This window comes from Notechis scutatus, chromosome 1 (genome assembly GCF_049901735.1).
Source record: "Notechis scutatus isolate UNSWTSFEM ecotype Mainland chromosome 1, rNotScu1.2, whole genome shotgun sequence".
Lineage (NCBI taxonomy): Eukaryota > Metazoa > Chordata > Lepidosauria > Squamata > Elapidae > Notechis > Notechis scutatus.
In genome coordinates, this window is record NC_142009.1 from 2085345 (window position 1) to 2101945 (window position 16601).

A 16601-nucleotide genomic window follows, 5' to 3' on the forward strand; every position below is an offset into this window, starting at 1 on the left:
TCTTTTTGGAGTGGCCATAACAGAAAGGGGGGGGGGCAGCAGTGCGGCAGCTTGGGAATCGAAAGTGCATTCCATAAATGTTTTTTTCAAAGGTAGCAACTAGGTGACTGAAGTTTCTGCTGCGCACAAAATTCTACCTGGAGAGCCTGATGGATGACTCTGGGCTACGGACGGGTCCCATTGGAGGATATGGATTAGGATACAGGGGTTGGGGGTGGGGGGAAAACCAGGGTGACAAGGAATGATGCGGCTGCACCCAGGCGGTGCTGGCATGTCTTCGCCTAATAAATCTTCTTTAATTTGGAAGGTTGGCTCCAGACATGATTTAAACGGGGGTCACTGCCGGAATCCTGACACCTCCCTTGACCCAGGGGACGTGTGTGTGTGTGTGTGTGTGTGTGTGTGTGTGTGTCTCCTGGGTCAAAGAGACCCGCGCACTGGCAGGTCTGATGGAGACCATTTTGGACCTAGTGCAGGGGTGGCGCAGTTTTCCCCCGGGGGGTGGGGTCGGGTTCAGCTGCTGCCCCCAGACACCTGAGTCAAGGGGGGCGCTGTGCAAGATTGGCCAAGCGGGCGTCCAGGTGAGCGAGTGCCAGCCGCGTTCCCACCGAGACACGGAGCGTTCCCTCGGAAGGCAACAGCAGGTAGCCAGAGCCAGAAAGGGGTGGGTGAGGGGGTGGAGGGGGGAGCCAAGGAGAGAGGATTGGTCGCCAGGAGGAAGAGAAAACGGGGCCCGGGGAGAGAGGGGGGGTGTCCTTTGTCTGCGGCGGCTGCGGCTGCTGCTGTGCTGCGTGGGACAAGGAGGAGGACGCAAGGCGGGTTAAGGCAGAGACGTGAGAAGCGGGAGGCATATTACCTGAGCGACCCCCGTTACGTACAGTGGCACCCCCTCCGACGTCTCAATATTCTCACAGCGACATAGGATGGTCATGACTTCCAAAGACAGTCTGAGCAGCGATAAATAAAGGTGGGACACACACCAAACACACAAAGGCGGGTTACCAGAGAGCAACAGAACCAACCCCTCGCCGAGAGAGAAAGACGGGGCTTTGTGCGTCTTGGGGGAGAAAGGGGCATTTCAGGGCAGGAAGAGGTGTGTGTGTGGGGAGGGGGATGCTTTGGGCTAGGATGTGCCCCCCACACACACACAGGGGGAGACCAGCCTCGGCCACAGGGTCCGGGCAGAGGGAAGGCTGCCCTCCTGGTCTTGCGCCCTGGGGTGGGGTTGGGGTACGTTGGGGTGCAGGAAGCTCTGATAGGATCAGGGTTCCCTTGGGGGGGGCCCCCGTGCCCAGCTCTCCTCCTCCAGGGATGGATCCAGCCACTCTGATGCAATGGAGGGCGGCGAATGGAGGGGAACCGAGCAGAGAAGCGACCTGGAGCGAAGAAGGAATTTCCTGACCATTAGAACAATTCATCAGGGTCCCCCCCCCAGTAGTTGGGGGTGGCTTCATCCCTGGAGGCTTTTAAGAGAGAGATTGGGCAGCCCCTGGTCTGAAATGGGAGGAGGTCTCACCCTTGAGCAGGGGGGTCAGGCTAGAAGACCTCCAAGGTCCCATCCAACTCTGGGAATTAATGAACAGATTAATTCTGTTTTAATCACTGGAGCAACTCGCTTTCAGGAGTTGTAAATGCTCCAACCCTGGAGGCTTTTAAGAGAGAGATTGGGCAGCCCCTGGTCTGAAATGGGAGGAGGTCTCCTCCTTGAGCAGGGGTTGGATTAGATGACCTCCAAGGTCCCTTCCAACTCTGTTACTTTGTTAATTAACCAGTGGAACGACTTGATTCCAGGACTTGTGGGTGGCTTCATCCCCGGAGGCTTTTAAGAGAGAGATTGGACAGCCCCTGGTCTGAAATGGGAGGAGGTCTCATCCTTGAGCAGGGGGTCAGGCTAGAAGACCTCCAAGGTCCCTTCCAAGTCTGGGAATTAATGAACAGATTAGTGATGTTAATTAATCAGTGGAACGACTTGCTTTCTGAAGTTGTGGAGGCTTTTAAGAAGGGATTGGACAGCAGTTGGTCTGAAATGATGTACGGTCTCCCGCTCCAGCATAGCCTCCTCTCTGGTTTAACAGAATAACAGTGTTGGAAGGGACCTTGGAGGTCTTCTAGTCCAACCCCCCCTGCCCATGGCAGGAGACCCCTACTTAGGGGTCTCCAACCTTCGCCATTGGGAGATTTGGGGACCTCAACTCCCAGAATTCCCCAGCCAGCTAAGCTGGCTGGGGAATTCTGGGAGTTGAAGTCCCCAAGTCTTAAAAGGGGCCCAAGGGGGAGACCCCTGCCTTATATCATTCCGGACAGATGCATGAGGTGCTTCACAATCGCAGGGATTGGCTGGGGAATTCTGGGAGTTGGAAGTCCACAAGTCTTCAAGCGGCCAAGTTTGGGGACCCCCTGCTCCGGGGTGGGTGGGTGGGTTTCAAGCTGGATTAAGTGGTCTGCCTCTCGGTCTAACCCTCCCTGCCCATCTGCCCATCTCTCTCCACGCCTAGGAGAGCAGAGGATGGATGCCAATCACCAGCCTGGCTTGAAATGGCAGATCCTGGCAGCTGAAGGCGGGAGAGAGAAGGGGAAGGAAGGGGAGGGGGCTGCTATCCCCCTGTAAGAGGGGTCCTGGAGGGGGGGGCTGCCTGAAATGAAGGCCCCCCCCTTTGCTCTGCAGATGTTTTCCAAAGGGGGCTTTGCACCAACTTGCAAAGGGGACCCTGGGAATCTCGAAGGAAGCTTTGGGGGCCACCACCCCCCCACTTTACCCCTTGCCGTCCTGGGAGGAGGCTTCCCCCCCCCCACACCAGTCTTGGGGTCCTCCCCGGGGGAAACCCAGAGCCCCGTCTTTTTCTGTGTTAGTGCAAGCAGAAGAGGGGGGGAGGAGACCCCCACCCGCCCGCCCACCCAGGCACACCATCCCATGGAGCAAAGCCTGGCCCATCATGCGGGAGGGGGCGCGGGGGGCTTCACACAGCAAAAGGGGCGGCACCATCACAGAAAGGGGGTTTGAGAGAGGCTGCACAGAAGAGAACCAGCGAGGGAGGGGGAGGGAGGAAAGGACAGAAGAGGAAGAGGGAGGAGAGAAAGGGGAAACAATGGGAAGGGAGGGAGGGAGGGAGAAGATGGGAGAGAGGGAGAAAGAAGAGGAAGGGAAGGAAGGAAGGACAGAAGAGGAAGAGGAGGTAGGGAGGAAGGAAGGAAAGATGGAAGGAAAGGAGAGGATGGGAGAGAGGAAGGACAGAAAAGGACAGAAGAGGAAGGGGGAGGAAGAGAGGAAGGAAGGACAGAAGAGGAAGAGGAGGGAGGAAGGAAGGAGAGAGGAGAAAGAAGAGGAAGAGGAAGGAAGGAAAGATGGAAGGAAAGGAGAGGATGGGAGAGAGGAAGGACAGAAAAGGACAGCAGAGGAAGGGGGGGAGGAAGAGAGGAAGGAAGGACAGAAGAGGAAGAGGAGGGAGGAGGAAGGAGAGAGGGAGAAAGAAGAAGAGGAAGAAGAAGGAAGGAAAGATGGAAGGAAAGGAGAGGATGGGAGAGAGGAAGGACAGAAAAGGATAGCAGAGGAAGGGGGGGGAGGAAGACAGGAAGGAAGGACAGAAGAGGAAGAGGAGGAAGGGAAAGGATGGGAGAGAGGGAGAAAGGATAGGAGGGATGAAGGCAGGAAGGCAGGAAGCAAGCAAGCCTCCCACCTGGGCTGGCCCCAAGCAACACCTTTACAACTCAGGGGGCAGCGTTGTTGCTCGTGGGTTGTGTGGTGCGACCCCCCCCCCCCCCAAAAAGCAAGCCAAGGAAAGCTAACTCTTCCCTCGTCCTGCACAATTGAGGCACATTGACTTCTGGGGTTAAAAACAAGGTGAAGGTTAGCATTAGCAAACACAAAAGAAATGGAGAATGAGGAATTGGGAGTTTTGGGGGAGAAAAATCCAAAACGCACTCGTTGTGCTCTGAGAACGAAGCAAATTCACCCCCAAAACAACGCTTTTGGTGTCAGACTTGAGATGTTCTGAAAGATTTCCAGCCTGGCCGCAGCCTGGAGGGTTCTTAAAGTCACGGTTTTTTGGTCTCTTGGGAAAAAGTAGAAACTAAAATAAATAAATAAAGGTAACTGTGAAGTTGAATGAAGACTCCTAAAATAACGGGCATTTCACATTTTAGGAAGGCCTCGCCGGCTGCGCTGAGCCTGGGACCCGGCAAAGGTCACGATTCCACAGGGACGGAGGGAAGTTTAAAACCCCCGATTTTAAGGAACGATGATTTCCAAGATTCGCGTTCTTTTTTACAAGATGAGCTTTTGAAACGTCTGGCCTCTTTTTGAGGGAGGTGGACGGTCTACAAATGCAGGAATGTATAACAAATAAATACACAGATCAGGGGTGGCCAAGCTTGGCCCCTTTTAAGACCGGTGGACTTCAACTCCCAGGATTCCCCAGCCAGCCACGATCACGTGACCAATTCCTCAGGCTGGCTGGGGAATCCTGGGAGTTGAAGTCCACCGGTCTTAAAAGGGGCCAAGCTTATCTGGTCTAGATTCCACCGAGGAGATGACGAAGCAATTGATTTTGACATGATCTGCATTTAATAACGTTCAGAGGTGAATTAATGCTTTTATCAATATTTGGATCCTTCTAAATTCATTGTTTCCCTCTGGGAATTTTAGCTTATTTGAATTCCTGCCGTCTCTTCCTGTATTATCCCTGATGTAGAATTTATTTTCTCACACTTCACTAAAATGAAATTATAAGTAAACCTCCCGTGTGAATAACGAAGGTCGGAGTCACCCTGATTTTATTTATTTATATATATTTTATTTATTTATTTATATTTATTTATTTATTTATATATTTTTATTTATTTATATATTTTTATTTATTTATATATTTTTATTTATTTATATATTTTATTTATATATTTTTATTTATTTATACAGGTAGTCCTTGACTTACAACCGTTTGTTCAGAGACTGTCCGAAGTTACATGTGCACTGAACACACACAAAAAGGGGATTTATGACTGTTTTTTTCACTTAGCGACCATTGCGGTATCCCCGTGGTCACGTGATCCAAAATTCGGACGCCTGGCAACTGACTCGTATTGTGACAAAGTCAACAGGGGAAGCCGGATTCGCTTAACGACCGTGTGACTAACTTAACAAACTGCAACAGTTCCCTGTGGCAAGATGGGTCATCAAAGGGGGCCAAACTTGCTCAGCGGTCTCACTTAGCGAAGGACGTTTTGGGCTCAACTGCAGTCATTAATAGTCAAGGACTACCTGTATTCAGGAGTGGACTGCGACGGGTTTGACCACCGGTTCGGTGAGCGTGTGCGCTTTGCGTGTGTCTAAGGCGCTTGCGCACTGCGCTGAAAATGGAGCATTTAGAAGCTCGGCTGCTTCCCTTCCAAGTCAGCGACGGTATAAGTAGAACAGCGAGGGGGGTGGGGAGAAATCAGCGGTGCTGCACGATTGAGATGAGCTAGGACAAGGGTCTCCAACCGTGGCCACTTTAAGACTTGTGGACTTCAACTCCCAGAATTCTGGGAGTTGAAGTCCACGGGTCTTAATTGGCCAAGGTTGGCTGAGGAATTCTGGGAGTTGAAGTCCACAGGTCTTAAAGTGGCCCAGGTTGGCTGAAGCATTCTGGGAGTTGAAGTCCAAAGGTCTTAAAGTGGCCAAGGTTGGCTGAAGCATTCTGGGAGTTGAAGTCCACAGGTCTTAAAGTGGCCAAGGTTGGCTGATGAATTCTGGGAGTTGAAGTCCACGGGTCTTAAAGTGGCCAAGATTGGCTGAGGAATTCTGGGAGCTGAAGTCCACAGGTCTTAAAGTGGCCAAGATTGGCTGAGGAATTCTGGGAGCTGAAGTCCACAGGTCTTAAAAGTGGCCCAGGTTGGCTGAGGAATTCTGGGAGTTGAAGTCCATGGGTCTTAAAGCGGCCCAAGTTGGCTGAGGAATTCTGGGAGTTGAAGTCCAAAGGTCTTAAAGTGGCCAAGGTTGGAGACCCCTGAGCTAGAAAGCAGGAAATAAAGGAGAGGATAGGGCGGTTGGGTGGTTGGGGCTAGCTGATCGTCGGAACTACCGGGTCACACGAACTGTTTCGAACCAGCAGCAGCCCAACCGCTGCCTGCATTCCGTATTTCTTACCCCAGATCTCCCTATCGTAATATTATTGGTCAGTATTGTTATCAGGATGACATTGATGTCCGAAGAGCTTCGTTTTGGGGGGTGCTGGTTGGGTGTTTCTGCAGGGGCTGCTATTCTGAGGCTAAACCCCCGGGAACAAATCTCGCTGGTCAGCACGAAGGGTCAGCCTCCCCTCTCTCCGTGCGCAGGGAGGAATTTCACCAATCCCGAAATGGACAGAAGGAACGAAGGCGTTGCGCCCGCGGATGGAAGGGAACAGTGAGCCATGACTGATTCGGTCGTCTATGGAGATTCTCAGTCCTCCAGGTCACAGTTGTCCCCAAAGTGCTATTTTTTCAAGAAGCAACTGGACTTTCTGGTTTTTCTTTGAAGATGTTTTGCTTCCCATACAAGAAGCTTCTTCAGCTCTGACTGGATGGTGGGGAATGGAAGGGCAGAAAACATCCTGCAGCCAAGATGTCAGGCCCTTGTCAGAATCTAATTCTGAGGGGGCAGCCGAGCAGCTGACAGGGAGTGGGAGTGTGGCTCCGTTGGCTGTGGAAGAAACTGGGGAAGGGCAAAGTCCAGCTGGGCAGAGCAGGGGAGAGGTAGAACAAGGGAGAGGGAATTCGGAGGAAGACCCAGGCTCACCCCCTCTTCATCGTAGGGCACGCAGGAACAGAGAAGGGAGCAATGAGTTGCATGACTTACGGGGGAGGAAAGGGCCTTGATTCCCTTCATTAGCTGCAGCTGGGAATACAGGGTTTAAAAAAGGGAAGCTGCGCACAGCAACTTGTTGGAAGCAAATTGTGAGTTATCTTTTATTGTCGAGGCTTATCTGGGTTCCTGGCATCTTCCCAACTGTGTGTGTTTTGCTGGCCTTTCAAGTCTGCAATTCCTTCTCCTGCCCTGTCCAGTTAATTGCTGCAGCGTGGTTTGTATGGATTTTTAGTTGCAGTTTGTATTTGTTTTCGGACTGAATTTCCTCCACTTAAAAAGGCTGTTCCTGGGAGAGTTTTTCTCCAGCCCAGAAGGTCACCTGGACATTGAGGGCAAAGTTGGAGGTACTAAAGGGACTTTTCTTACTTATGTGACTGTGTTGCCTTTGTGCCACGCCCCTTTGGGTCATCACACAAGGCGGCTCCACGCCCATTTGCACCACTCAGGCGACCCTGAGGACACAAACCTCCAAGTGGCCTTAAGGACTCACTGAAAGGATGCAAATGACCAGCTTTCTCTGCAAGGAATTAAAAATCCTTCCCTTCCCTACCACCCTGTCAGAGCGGAGGAAGCTTCTTGGATGAGAAGTGAAACGTCTTCAAAGGAAAATCAGAAAGTCCTCTGGGACACCAACAGCTTGTTCTTCACTGGCAAAACTGTCGGAAGATTCAGCACACGGACTGAGAAATTGTTTCTCTTTTTAGGGGTCTCTGGGACCATAGCTCAACTCCAAGGAAAGCTCTCCGCTACCAGCCCAGGGGAGAAGAGCTGCGGTATTAAATTGGCCCTCAAATCGGATTATAATTTTACCTGTAGGTAATCCTTGACTTACAACCAAAATGGGGACCATCATTTCCCTTGCTAGGCAAGATAGTTAGTTGTTAAGCGAGTCTCACCCAATTTTATGATCTTTTCCAAGATGGTTGTTCAGCGAGTCTCGCCGGATCTTTTCTGCCCTAGTTATTAAGTGAATCCTGGCAGTTGTTAAGTGGGTCACGCCATCATAGAGCGAATCTGGGTCGCCCCGCTGAGTTTGCTTGTGGGAAGCCAGCTGGGAAGGTTAGCAACGGCGTTCACAAGACCCCCCGCCCGCCCCAAGACAGTGCAACTGTCATAAATACGGGTCGGTTGCAAGTGCCCAAGTTTTGTTCATGAAACACAATTGTTTCCCTGGAAGGCTGACATTGTAAGTGTGAGGATCAGTTCTACGTTCTCTTTCTCTGGGGCCTGATTGGAGTAGATTGTAGGGGTGATAAAGAAATATCATTTTATCTCATTTTATTCTATTTTATATATTTATGTATTAAATTATTGCATTTTATCCTACAACTCTTGTATTTTACCCTACTCTCATTTTAAATTGTTTAGAATTTTATTGGCAATATGTGTTTGAACCTGTACGTTGATATGGCCTATAACAGATTTATCTAATCTATCTAATCTATCTACCGTGTTTCTCCAACAATACGGCCTCCACCAATAGAAAGACCCAGCATGTTTTCTAGGCATAAAATCAAATTAAGCCCCTCCCCCAAATTTAGGCCTAGTTTAAAACATGCAAAATAGGGGAAGGGTGGGGAGACTTGCCATTTGGAGTGCCGTTGGAGCCGCCGCCGCCGTTTGAAGCTGCCGCTTCCGTGTTTGGAGCACTGCCGCTGTTTGGAGCACCACCGCCATTCCAAACATGGCGGCAGCTCCAAACATGGAAGCGGAGCCGCCGTCACGTTTGGAGCTGCCGCTTCCGTGTTTGGAGCTGCCGCCGTGTTTGGAGTGGCGGTGGTGCTCCAAACAGCGGCAGTGCTCCAAACGCGGAAGCGACAGCTTCAAACAGCGGCGGCAGCGGCTCCAAACAGCAGAGGCAGCTCCAAACGGTACTCCAAACGGCAGCAGAATGGGCAGAAGGGAAAGCAACAGCGGCAGGTGCCAAAGGTCTTGGGTCTGCAGCAAAGGTGTTTGGTGGGAGTAGGAAGCTCTCTGCGCTTCGCCATGATCGCCCGTTAGGAGCGGCTGGTGGTGAGGCTGCCACGCAGGCGCTCTAGATGAGGATGAAAGGGGAAAATTAAGTTACCCCGAAAAGACGGCCTAGCCGTTTTTCCGGGCTCAACAAAAAATAAGGCCCGGCCTTATTATGTGAGAAACACGGTATCTATCTATCTATCTATCTATCTATCTATCTATCTATCTATCTATCTATCTATCTATCTCTTCTATCTATCATCTATCTATCTCTTCTATCTATCATCTATCTATCTCTTCTATCTATCTATCTATCTATCTATCTATCTATCTATCTATCATCTATCTATCTATCTATCTATCTATCTATCTATCTATCATCTATCCATCCATCCATCCATCCATCTATCTATCTATTCTCTATATCTATATCTATCTATGTGTGTATGTTATCTTTCTCCAGTGCTGTTGTAACTTCCAACGGCCACTAAGTGAATGACGGTAAGTCAAGGACTCGCTGTGTGTGCCTCAAACACGGCCAATTTAAAGTTGTGGTGTTTTTAAAGCAGGCAATTGTGTCTTTGGGAGGGAGGAGGGGGAGAAATCCCCTCAGAAAGCCCTGGCATCCAGACTGCCTGGAAGTCCTTGTCTATGGACAGGGTGGATGTGTGACACCCCCCCCCCCCCCCAAGACCACTGTGCTGGACTTGGTCTAGGACAAGGGTCCCCAAACGTGGCCACTTTTAAGACTTGTGGACTTCAACTCCCAGAATTCTCCCCAGCCCGCAGAGCTGACTCTCTTGTAATCCCTTCCTCTGCAATCTCTCTCCACTTTAGGAGATTTAAGAGAGAGGGAAAGCAGGCAGGGCTGGCTGGAGAATTCTGGGAGTTGAAGTCCACAAGTCTTCTAAAGTAGCCAAGTTTGGAGACCTCTGATCTAGGAGTTTTGGGCCCTGCTTGCAGGCAGAGCCCACGGTCTGCATGATGGGCGGGCAAAGCATGTCTGCACCCCCCCATTTCTGGAGGGTCTTTACAGTTTTTTTTGGGGGGGAAACTCTGAAAGGGTCCTGCCTCCTCTCCACCCGCCCAATTCAGGGCTCCGCCCGCCCGTTCTCTTCCCGGCTTGTGAAGGCTGGAGGCCGGCTGCCAAGGGAGAAAGCCAAGGGGTGCAGAGGGAGGGGGCTACGAAGGAACTGAGGGGCACCAGCGTTCTGCCAAGGGGTTCCTTGTCCTTATAGGAGCGCCTCCCCCAACCCACACGTCACAACAAAGGCATGCCACATCTAGGGGGGGTGGGGGGGAGAGAGAGAGGGAGGGAGGGAGGGAGGGAAGGTCCTACCTCTGTGTGTCAGAAATGCACCACCAGGCCCAGGCCCAGCCGCCGTAGATGTACTGCTTGTTGTCGGAACCACAACAGCCGCCTGCAGGGAGAAGAGCAGAGAACAGGGGGGAGTGGCGGCACGTGACGACACTCTTAGGGATCGATGGGTTTGGTGATTTGGGTGCATCACACAACGGCGGAAAGCATGTATATATAGCACGCCTTCCTCCTTCTGTTTCCCCCCCCACAACAACCCTGTGAGGTGGGCTGGGCTGAGAGAGGGGGAGAGGGACTGGCCCCAAAGGCACTCATTTTGCTTTTAGGGATGAGGCAGGACTAGAACTCGCCTTCTCCTGGCGATTGAGCCAGAGTCACCCAATTGGCTTTCATGCTCAAGGCAGACTAGAACTCCCTAGACCAGGGGCCTCCGACCTTGGCAACTTTAAGACTTGTGGACTTCAACTCCCAGAATTCCTCAGCCAGCTTTGCTGGCTGAGGAATTCTGGAGTTGAAGTCCCCAAGTCTTAAAGTTGAATTCTGGGAGTTGAAGTCCCCAAGTCTTAAAGTTGAATTCTGGGAGTTGAAGTCCCCAAGTCTTAAAGTTGAATTCTGGGAGTTGAAGTCCCCAAGTCTTAAAGTTGAATTCTGGGAGTTGAAGTCCCCGAGTCTTAAAGTTGAATTCTGGGGGACTTGGAGTCCCCAAGTCTTAAAGTTGAATTCTGGGACTTGGAGTCCCCGAGTCTTAAAGTAGAATTCTGGGAGTTGAAGTCCACAAGTCTTAAAGTTGAATTCTGGGAGTTGAAGCCCACAAGTCTTAAAGTTGAATTCGGGAGTTGGAGTCCCCAAGTCTTAAAGTTGAATTCTGGGAGTTGGAGTCCCCAAGTCTTAAAGTTGAATTCTGGGAGTTGGAGTCCCCAAGTCTTAAAGTTGAATTCTGGGAGTTGGAGTCCCCAAGTCTTAAAGTTGAATTCTGGGAGTTGGAGTCCCCAAGTCTTAAAGTTGAATTCTGGGAGTTGAAGTGCCCAAGTCTTAAAGTTGAATTCTGGGAGTTGAAGTGCCCAAGTCTTAAAGTTGAATTCTGGGAGTTGGAGTCCCCAAGTCTTAAAGTTGAATTCTGGGAGTTGGAGTCCCCAAGTCTTAAAGTTGAATTCTGGGAGTTGGAGTCCCCAAGTCTTAAAGTTGAATTCTGGGAGTTGGAGTCCCCAAGTCTTAAAGTTGAATTCTGGGAGTGGAAGTCCCCAAGTCTTAAAGTTGAATTCTGGGAGTTGGAGTCCCCAAGTCTTAAAGTTGAATTCTGGGAGTTGAAGTCCCCAAGTCTTAAAGTTGAATTCTGGGAGTTGGAGTCCCCAAGTCTTAAAGTTGAATTCTGGGAGTGGAAGCCCCCAAGTCTTAAAGTTGCCAAGGTTGGAGACCCCTGCCCTAGACCAAACTCTTCAGCGCAAAAAACATTTCAAGCTTTCTCTTATCACAGCATTTTACAATGATTACCTTAGTCCAGGGGTGGGGAAACTCGGCTCTTTGATCACTTATGGACTTCCACTCCCAGAGTTCCTGCGTGAGCCATCAAAGGTTCCCCATCCCTGGCCCTTCTGGTTCTTCAGGGGGAAATCCATTTTTGACTTGAATGGTCAATATTCTTTCTATGTCCTACATTTGCATATTAAACAGTCCCATTCAAGTCAAAGATGGATCCCAATCACAACTGCAAAACCAGTCGGCCAGGGATGGGGAACCTTTGATGGCTCACGCAGGAACTCTGGGAGTGGAAGTCCATAAGTGATCAAAGAGCCGAGTTTCCCTCCCCCTTTGCAATGATTGCAGGAATTACACCCCAACTATCCCCAGCCTCAGATCACTCTCCATTTTTAAGCTTACATCGTCTTCCCTTCTGCTCAGCAACTGCTGGGAATGATTCTGAGTTGGGGGCACCTTTTGAATTTGGAGGGAGGCAGAAAAGTGACTGCAAAGAAACCGAACGGAGTTCTCAGAGGGCTGGCTAGCTCCAAGAGCAGCATTTTTCCGCCTTGGCAAATAAGATGGCTGGACTTCAACTCCCAGAATTCCCAGTCACCTATGCTGGCTGGGGGATTCTGGGAGTGGAAGTCCTCCCTCTTAAAGCAGGCTGGCTGGGGGATTCTGGGAGTGGAAGTCCACCTCTCTTAAAGCAGGCTGGCTGGGGGATTCTGGGAGGAAGCCCTCCCCTCTTAAAGCAGGCTGGCTGGGGGATTCTGGGAGGGAAGCCCACCCTCTTAAAGCAGGCTGGCTGGGGATTCTGGGAGTGGAAGCCCTCCCTCTTAAAGCAGGCTGGCTGGGGGATTCTGGGAGTGGAAGCCCACCCCTCTTAAAGCAGGCTGGCTGGAGGATTCTGGGAGTGGAAGCCCTCCCCTCTTAAAGCAGGCTGGCTGGAGGATTCTGGGAGTGGAAGCCCACCCCTCTTAAAGCAGGCTGGCTGGGGGATTCTGGGAGTGGAAGCCCTCCCCTCTTAAAGCAGGCTGGCTGGGGATTCTGGGAGTGGAAGCCCACCCTCTTAAAGCAGGCTGGCTGGGGGATTCTGGGAGTGGAAGTCCATCCCTCTTAAAGCAGGCTGGCTGGAGGATTCTGGGAGTGGAAGCCCACCCCTCTTAAAGCAGGCTGGCTAGGGGATTCTGGGAGGGAAGCCCACCCTCTTAAAGCAGGCTGGCTAGGGGATTCTGGGAGGGAAGCCCTCCCCTCTTAAGGCAGGCTGGCTGGGGGATTCTGGGAGTGGAAGTCCATCCCTCTTAAAGCAGGCTGGCTGGAGGATTCTGGGAGTGGAAGCCCACCCTCTTAAAGCAGGCTGGCTAGGGGATTCTGGGAGGAAGCCCTCCCTCTTAAAGCAGGCTGGCTAGGGGATTCTGGGAGGAAGCCCTCCCTCTTAAAGCAGGCTGGCTGGGGGATTCTGGGAGGGGAAGCCCTCCCCTCTTAAAGCAGGCTGGCTGGGGGATTCTGGGAGGAAGCCCTCCCCTCTTAAAGCAGGCTGGCTGGAGGATTCTGGGAGTGGAAGCCCACCCCTCTTAAAGCAGGCTGGCTGGGGGATTCTGGGAGGAAGCCCTCCCTCTTAAAGCAGGCTGGCTGGAGGATTCTGGGAGTGGAAGTCCTCCCTCTTAAAGCAGGCTGGCTGGAGGATTCTGGGAGTGGAAGCCCACCCCTCTTAAAGCAGGCTGGCTGGGGGATTCTGGGAGTGGAAGTCCATCCCTCTTAAAGCAGGCTGGCTGGAGGATTCTGGGAGTGGAAGCCCACCCCTCTTAAAGCAGGCTGGCTGGGGGATTCTGGGAGGGAAGCCCACCCCTCTTAAAGCAGGCTGGCTGGGGGATTCTGGGAGGGGAAGCCCCCCCTCTTAAAGCAGGCTGGCTGGGGGATTCTGGGAGGGGAAGCCCACCCCTCTTAAAGCAGGCTGGCTGGGGGATTCTGGGAGGGAAGCCCTCCCCTCTTAAAGCAGGCTGGCTGGGGATTCTGGGAGTGGAAGTCCTCCCTCTTAAAGCAGGCTGGCTGGAGGATTCTGGGAGTGGAAGCCCACCCATCTTAAAGCAGGCTGGCTGGGGGATTCTGGGAGGGAAGCCCTCCCTCTTAAAGCAGGCTGGCTGGGGGATTCTGGGAGTGGAAGTCCTCCCCTCTTAAAGCAGGCTGGCTGGGGGATTCTGGGAGTGGAAGCCCCCCTCTTAAAGCAGGCTGGCTGGGGGATTCTGGGAGTGGAAGTCCTCCTCTTAAAGCAGGCTGGCTGGGGGATTCTGGGAGTGGAAGTCCTCCCCTCTTAAAGCAGGCTGGCTGGGGGATTCTGGGAGTGGAAGCCCTTCCCTCTTAAAGCAGGCTGGCTGGGGGACTCTGGGAGTGGAAGTCCACCCCTCTTAAAGCAGGCTGGCTGGGGGATTCTGGGAGTGGAAGTCCTCCCCTTTAAAGCAGGCTGGCTGGGGGATTCTGGGAGTGGAAGCCCACCCATCTTAAAGCAGGCTGGCTGGGGGATTCTGGGAGTGGAAGCCCTCCCTCTTAAAGCAGGCTGGCTGGGGATTCTGGGAGTGGAAGTCCACCCCTCTTAAAGCAGGCTGGCTGGGGATTCTGGGAGTGGAAGCCCTCCCTCTTAAAGCAGGCTGGCTGGGGGATTCTGGGAGTGGAAGTCCTCCCTCTTAAAGCAGGCTGGCTGGGGGATTCTGGGAGTGGAAGTCCTCCCTCTTAAAGCAGGCTGGCTGGGGGATTCTGGGAGTGGAAGCCCTTCCCTCTTAAAGCAGGCTGGCTGGGGACTCTGGGAGTGGAAGTCCACCCTCTTAAAGCAGGCTGGCTGGGGGATTCTGGGAGTGGAAGTCCTCCTTTTAAAGCAGGCTGGCTGGGGGATTCTGGGAGTGGAAGCCCACCCATCTTAAAGCAGGCTGGCTGGGGATTCTGGGAGTGGAAGCCCTCCCTCTTAAAGCAGGCTGGCTGGGGATTCTGGGAGTGGAAGCCCTCCCCTCTTAAAGCAGGCTGGCTGGGGGATTCTGGGAGTGGAAGTCCACCCTCTTAAAGCAGGCTGGCTGGGGATTCTGGGAGTGGAAGTCCTCCCCTTTTAAAGCAGGCTGGCTGGGGGATTCTGGGAGTGGAAGCCCACCCCTCTTAAAGCAGGCTGGCTGGGGGATTCTGGGAGGGGAAGCCCTCCCCTCTTAAAGAAGGCTGGCTGGGGAAATCTTGAGAGCTGAAATCCCCATGTTTTCTGAAACAGGCACCAGTCAGAGCCAAAACTCTCTTTCTTACAAACACACAACACACGATCAAAACAAAACCACTCCCAAGGGCTCCACCAGCACAATCTCCAGAACCCCACGGTGCGGCGCCGAGGCTCAGCTTCTGTGCTCCCCTGTGGCAATGATGAGCGCATCCGCCCCCCACGTCATGCCAGCAACAGTGGGCTAAGGCTGGCTGGGCAATGCTGGGAGTCGAAGTCCACCCACCCGCCCACTCCCGAGATTGAAAGAACTCTGACCGATCTCTATCTCACCATTTTACCCCGTAGCACCCAGTAGCCTTATAATCGCAGACGTTAAGCCGAGACTTATCAATCCATCAGTGGAACGGCTTCTCTCCAGAAGCTGTGGGTGCTCCAACACTGGGGGTGTTTTACGAGAAACTGGATAACCATTTGTGGCATACGGTCTCCTGCTTGGGCACGGGGTCGCCAAACTTTTGGACCTCAGGCACCCCCAAAGTCATACTTTTAAATCCCGCGGACCAGAGACCCTGGGAAAATCCCCCCCAAAAAGTCTGCAGGAAAATCCCCCACGCTGTTTTCGTACCGATCGATCGTTCTTTATTTGGGATCGCAGGATACCGTCTCTAGCTCCGTTCTCGGGGAGAGAGAGAGAGAGAGAGGAGAGACTTTTGGCTTCATGCAAGGAAAGCAGCAGAAGCCGCAGAAGTCTTTCTTTCTCTGCCCCAAAACTCCGCCAGAAAGGAGTCTTTGCCGGCGCAGCCTCTTGGAGCAGGAGGCCTTGCAGGGTCCCAAAGACTCATTTCTGGCGGAGTTTGGGGGAGAGAAAGGAAGACTTTGGCTGCTTTCCTTGCGTGCAGCCAAAAGCAGAAGAAAAAAGAAGTGTAGAGAAGCAGCCCGGTGGCCAGGCCAGGCGCGTGGGGAGAGTAGGGCAAGTTCTCCCCCCCGCCCTTTCCCCCCTCCCCTCACTACCTCGTGTTGTTCGTAATGCAAGTGTCGCAAGCCTTGTGTTCCCGTGGGCCATGTGGGCGGCGCAGCCTTGTGTTCCTGCACAGCCTGGATTAATTGCTTTGGGGGGGACATTTCTCTGCGGACCAGAAAAATTTTCTCATGGACCACCAGTGGCCCCCGGACCACTGGTTGGCAACCACTGCACTAAAGGCCTCTGAGGTCCCTTCCAAGCCTGTTAAGAATAGTCTAAAGAATAGAAGTTGGAAGGTACCTTGGAGGTCTTCTAGTCCAGCCCCTTGCCCAAGTAGGAGAACCTGTACTATTTCAGATAATTAATTGCCTGTCTAATTTCTTAAAAGCCTCCAGGGATGGAGCATTTACAACTTCTGGAGGCAAGCAGTTCCACGGGTTAATTGTCCCAGCTGTTTGGAAGTTTCTTAATTCCAGGTTGCTTCTCTCCTGGATTAATTTTAATAAGTTGCTTGTCCTGCCTTCAGGTGCTTTTTAATTAAACAGTTGGATTCCCTCTTTCTTTCTTTCTTTCTTTCTTTCTTTCTTTCTTTCTTTCTTTCTTTCTTTCTCTTTCTTTCTTTCTTTCTTTCTTTCTTTCTTTCTTTCTTCCTTCCTTTCTTCTTTCTTTCTTTCTTCTTTTCTCTTTCTTTCTTTCTTTCTTTCTTTCTTTCTTTCTTTTCTTTCTTTTTCTTTCTTTCTTTCTTTCTTTCTTTCTTTCTTTCTTTCTTTCTTTCTTTCTTCCTTCCTTCCTTCCTTCCTTCCTTCCTTCCTTCCTTCCTTTCTTTCTTCTTTCTTTCTTTCTCCCTCCCTCCCTCCCTCCTTCCTTCCTTCCTTCCTTCCTTCCTTCCTTC

At 52.0% G+C, this 16601-nt stretch overlaps 1 protein-coding gene across 4 annotated transcripts in view; it reads right to left on the reverse strand.

Moving 5' to 3' along the window:
* Positions 1 to 16601, reverse strand: part of FLOT2 (flotillin 2) — a 51071-nt gene that overhangs the window by 22309 nt on the left and 12161 nt on the right. For 2 of the 4 annotated variants that reach the window (XM_087955714.1, XM_087955725.1), the window contains exon 2: positions 10116 to 10197. In XM_087955714.1, coding sequence (XP_087811840.1) covers positions 10116 to 10197 — 82 coding nt within the window. Of the gene's footprint in view, positions 1 to 856; positions 948 to 10115; positions 10198 to 16601 lie in introns of those variants that run through there. The other 2 variants (XM_087955717.1, XM_087955719.1) reach the window with 2 other exon arrangements.